The sequence below is a fragment of the Ostrea edulis genome, chromosome 3 (genome assembly GCF_947568905.1).
Source record: "Ostrea edulis chromosome 3, xbOstEdul1.1, whole genome shotgun sequence".
NCBI lineage: Eukaryota > Metazoa > Mollusca > Bivalvia > Ostreida > Ostreidae > Ostrea > Ostrea edulis.
In genome coordinates, this window is record NC_079166.1 from 43,760,724 (window position 1) to 43,766,177 (window position 5,454).

The 5,454-nt window shown below is 36.7% G+C and overlaps 1 protein-coding gene across 1 annotated transcript; it reads right to left on the reverse strand.

Moving 5' to 3' along the window:
* Nucleotides 1-228: 228 nt before the first annotated feature.
* LOC125677086 (achaete-scute complex protein T8-like) lies at nt 229-2,797 on the reverse strand. The gene is made up of 2 exons (XM_048915057.2): nt 2,219-2,797; nt 229-1,741 (listed from the first exon to the last, which is right to left on the reverse strand). The coding sequence occupies exons 1-2, from the start codon at nt 2,795-2,797 to the stop codon at nt 1,655-1,657; spliced, it is 666 nt and encodes a 221-aa protein (XP_048771014.1). The 3' UTR covers nt 229-1,654.
* Nucleotides 2,798-5,454: the final 2,657 nt, after the last annotated feature.

Sequence of the window (5,454 nt, forward strand, 5' to 3'; positions counted from 1 at the left end):
ATGTTAACCAATATTTATGAATTACATTGCCAAATTGTTCCATCTTAAGTTGCCCTTTCAACATTAACTATTAGCGGCAGAATAGTGTAAAAATTTACTGGAAAATATGAAGCCGAATATAGCCCTGGGAATATCTATTTTGACTTACCCTGTCTGTTTGCATTAATTTATTGCTTTTCTGATTCATTCACTCGCTAATTTCATCCTTTTTAAAAAAAATGAACTAACTGGAAAGATATCAATTTATATAAGAAATGCATTCAGGACAGACAGAAACTTCAGAACACGTGTGCATGCCTCCTGCCCAACATTTACAATGGTTACCCTAGCTAACATGGTAAGGAAATACAGGTCATATACGTATTATATATCTGTAAATGAGAGATAAAATATATGGTTCGAACGTTCGCTAATTTTTTCTTTCTTTCTATAGACGAATTCTTCAACATGTTCACGTACATGTACCTTCTTTCTATCCAACATATACAACACAATATGAAGGACAGGTTTTTTTTAAGCACAGTAAGCGATAGAGACAACGCAATTTAACTGTGTGACCCTTTCCTGAGTTGACACAAATTTATCTTTAACAAGTATGTATGACCTAAACGAGACGCTGGTGTGAAGAGGGTCACATAACCCGAAACCAGAAATGACCCGGTCGACTTGGCGAAATGAGAGATTTCATAACAGATACCAATTGTCATCAACATCTACCATGGCCAAATTTAAGTTCCCATGGAAGTCAGAAATTCTGCATACACTAAACAGATGTCAGAAATTCGGAACTGTAAGAATTTATTTACGTGTACGTAACATAGAAATGAAGCAGATAAATGAGGTGTAGATATGTTTTGGCGCCAAAAGGATGACAATCTCTCTGACTTCAAGTCACTTAGAGGGAGATAAGCTTGTATATCAAAGGCAGAGGATCAGAGATGGCATGAAGTCGTTCTCTTTGACGAACCAAGATCCCACATACTCGTTCCACAAATCAACCTCGCGTTGGGACCGGGACAACCTGCCTGTCTAAGTTCCGATATTTCAATGAGTACTTTTGATAATGAACAATCGAAATTTTACCCGATTTCCCATAAGCGTCGGTATCAGAATTACAGTACATTTGAAATGAAATAGTATTTGGTAGCTCCTGACTTTGACACTATAGGTGACAAAATCTAATGACGGACGTTCTACAAAGTTCTGCAGATGGCACATTATCAACACTCCGCGTCAGAGAGAGAGAGAGACAGAGAGGGGATTTTGTAGAACAAAAGCATCATAATCGTGATGGCCTCCATTTGATAACCCTGCACAGAAAACCAAGATATTATTTAAGGCGTCAAATCTTCTCTCCATTACTGTGAACGAAAATAGTACCAGCTCTTTGATCGTCATGTGTTTCGTTAAATTTCAAACTGTCGTCTGGTAATAGTGCCTATCTGTACATCCACTTTATCATACGTATGTCGCACTGAACAACACAGAATGTGAATAGAGCTTCCTTTGGTGCTGCGTAATATTTGTGTGCAAAATTTTTGAGAGAAAGTCACGTTTTATTCCACTCATCTCAAAATATCTTTTTTAAACAGAGTTGATGTAGAACGGGAGACAACTCTTGAACGTATCACATTGGATCGGTAGTAGAGAACAGTTAAAGATCTGGTAAAATACTGATTTCCCTCATACCCAGAGATCCATATTCGGGAAAATATGGTTCTACTTCTTTTGAATTAGTGGTCTGAAAAAAACAACAACGATGAAATGAATTCATAATACTATTCTAAATTAGTTTTTAACATTACTCCTATTGTTGCCTCAGACACCATTTGCGCACTGTGGAAAGAATGGTACGTTCGTGACGGTAAGCACACCAGGATATAGATTTACATAGTATTTCGTGTACATATACATGTATAAAAATGATTTTCTAAAGGTAAAATTCGTGTACATATACATGTATAAAAATGATTTTCTAAAGGTAAAAACTTAAAGTATTTTTTTCAAAAATATTCTAGTATTTAATGCAGAAAACGCGGCAATGAACACCAGACATATCAGTTTTTACAACTCATTTTCCCCAATAGATTCAATGTTATCTTTTACAAATAATGATGATGATAATAATTATAATAATAACAACACATACACATTTCCACAAAAGAATAATCTGTGTACTCGATTACCTTAATTTCCAATAAAGAAAAAAGCAATATACCTGCCATCCTAAGTTATTCTGATCCTCATTAGATATGTCGAACAAAATCGTTCTAGATTCTGACAGACTATGTGATTTCATTGTAGAAGATATGCACTCGTTCCCCTTGGACTGTTCAGCATTTCTCTGTGCCACCACCCTTTCTCGTCTCGGACTAACTTGTCGGCAGTGTCTTTCACGAATGTTCTGGTCATGTTCTAAAATCATCCTTTGCAATTTGTTGATGTAATCAATGGCGACCCTCAGAGTCCGAACCTTGGACAGTCGTTTTTGTTTGACCTCTCCATTCACCCTTTTCCGTAATCTCTGGAAAGCTTCGTTTACGGCCTCGACGCGTCTACGTTCTCTGGCGTTACGTCGCGCCACAAGATGTGGTGGCTTTTGGCTGTGCGGCACGTGCCGATACGCCGATTTCCCGCCGGATTTTTTCCCGCGGTTTCTGTTCTTGACAGCCATATCCTTGCACACTGAAGTCTGGATAGTCTCGAAAGCATCATGACTATGACCACCTGCTTGCACTATTTCTGAAGCAGGTGAAAAGCGACAAGATGAAACCTTTGGCTCGCTAAACACGTCCATGGTTTCTTGGACGCCCGTCTTTGCATGACTATGAAGTACCAAGGTAGCTGCAAGGCGGACTCTCCGGAAATTAGTGAGAGAAGTGTAATGATATAATTTTCTCTTAAACAGTTTCTTCTCGTGAATTGTATATGTTAATAATTGATGAGATTGTCCTTAAAGGCTGTGATCGGGGAACGAGTCTCGATTTGTCATCACATGCAGTCGCTATCCCAGCATCCTCGTTGCGGATAACGTCACTGTGATAATTGGATGCCATAGAAGCTTTTCGAAATATCGAAGTTACTAAACTCAACTTTCAATCGATAAATTATACCGTCAAAAATAAAATGCTTCATATGATAATTGCATTTCTGTATTTGTTCCATTTTATCGAAGCAATTAAAGAAAAGGTTTTGATACTTTTCATGTAAGTACAATATGTATATAGAATGCAACATGGATTTTTGATGAAGATATTATATTAGATATATGCAAAAAGCAAAAACTTTAGACATTAGATTGTTTGCGTTTCCTCTGAGCGATTCTGCAGTTCTCCGTGTCCATATTTCATGTTCAAGTAGAAAGTCACAACTGAAGATGGTTTTCATTGCTTTGTTGTCATCGCCAAACATCCTTTGATACATACAAAGGGACCACGGACATTTAATGGTGTAGTATCCTGTGATACATACAAAAGGATTAAGGACAATTAACAGTGTAGTCTTGCAAATGTCATCTGGAAAAAGTGTACATTATTCCAGTGAAAATGCTACTCTGAATATGGGCATTAATCTATGAAATTCTACCCCCAAATTAAGCCGCAAAATCCTGATCCGAAAAAGGAATATTTCTCTAGATAAAGATCACCCGAAGATGTTACCCTCAATTTTCTCTAATTAATAATCTCGACAAGAAGTCATTAGTGTTTGGCGGATCTTGTTAACATTCTCAAGACAGAGCATTCCGAAAGATCAGACTTTCCCCGGAAATTATTCTATCAATATTTAATCGCTACTGCGATGCTGAAGACTTTTGTAATGGCTGATCTCGCACCTGCTTGTGAAATATGCAATCGTTATGTAAATTACTTCAGAACTTCTAAGCTTTATTCAAAGAATATTCAGAGTTATTGAATGTTGGTACTTATAATGTATTCGATGATACGAGATAAATCGACCAGAAGTTTTTCTAGCAAGTGCCATTTTCCCCAATATAAACAGCTAATTTGTGACACTAATATTTTAGATAAACCTTTTGCATTTGAATTGACGTTCATCAATCTTCTGAACAGTACAGATTGGTCGACAACGTCTTAAATGTTAAAAAGAAGTGTAGAAAGATATGATGGAAGGGATTTAAAATGAAGTAAACTGTAAAAAGACAAATAATATGCTGTTTGTTCTGTATTACCGGCGGCGCACGCCACGGGCAGAACTGAGTGTACACGACTGGATCAAACAAAAGAGCTTTGTTTGTTTATGGAAACTAAATAACAATGTTTATTTTAAATATTTTTGAAATTTTATTTCATGATCGAAGATACGTCAACACATTAAGATTATAAAAAATGTATCCAATTAAATCTAGCGCAAAGGAGAAAGCTACCTGCTGCAGAAATTCTCTTTAAACAGTGTTTATTTTCAAACTGAGAAATCTGCAAAGTGATTGTTTTCATATACAATTTGGACAAAGGAAATACATTACTACAAGAGGCCCATGGGTTACAGTGCTCGTCTAAGTCACATTCCTCGTATAAAGATGCGACTCCAGGCCTGGATTTCTCGAAATAAACTTAAATTGAAACTTACACTTAAGTATGAGATTTTACTAAAATTTTGACTGCTCAAATAAAAGAAAACTCAAACTTAAGTTTGAGATTGTTTCGAGATTTCCAAGCCAGCACCACACAAATATCCATTATTGGATAAAGGTACAAATCGCTTGCCTATTATTTTGAGAAAATGCAACTAACGTGACTGCAATATTTCTAAAACGTCTTCCCAATGACTTCTTAAATAAACTTTTATTTCATCCTTGGTGTGGTCCCAGTCTTGATTTTACATTATATTTTGCATATACAGATTATACGGATATACTTATTTCTACATCATCATTGTGACTTATTGTGGTCCTGCCCTACACCTGAGGACCCTGATTTAAACAAACTTGAATCACAATACTTTCAATAGTATTTTGACATATTTTCTTTGAAACCCAACTGAAGCCACAATCTGACAGAAAAAGACACGATTTGAATATACCACATGAAGAGAACAGCAAGTTGATTTGAAAAATTGTAGTCTTGTGGAATCTAAAATAGCTCTCTGTGTAAACATTCTAACTCCAAATCCAAATGTGGTCCCATCCAGACCCTGGGGACCAATATTTTAACGAACTTGAATCTACACTATTACACAAGGCTGGTCACGGTGGTTCAGTGGTTAGAGTTTTCGTTTTGTGACAGGGAGGTCGTGGGTTCGAGTTCCATTCTATCCTTGGTTGCGTCAAATCTAAGACGTTAAAATAGATAGTGATTGCTCTTTGCCAAACGTTCAGCATTTAGAAATTAGAGTCGCGGGTTTCTCTGATTATATCATAAAACCCGAGGTCCTATGTCACGACAGGTGTTGGCACAATAAAGAGCCCTCGTTGCTCTCTAGATCTGTCATGAGTCC

Bases quoted from the DNA above. Each gene is read 5' to 3' on its own strand.
- LOC125677086 (XM_048915057.2), bottom strand. From the start codon at position 2,797: ATGGACGTGTTTAGCGAGCCAAAGGTTTCATCTTGTCGCTTTTCACCT. The intron at 1,742-2,218 runs GTATATTGCTTT...TGTTTTTTTCAG, and splicing joins AGAATAACTTAGGATGGCAG to ACCACTAATTCAAAAGAAGT.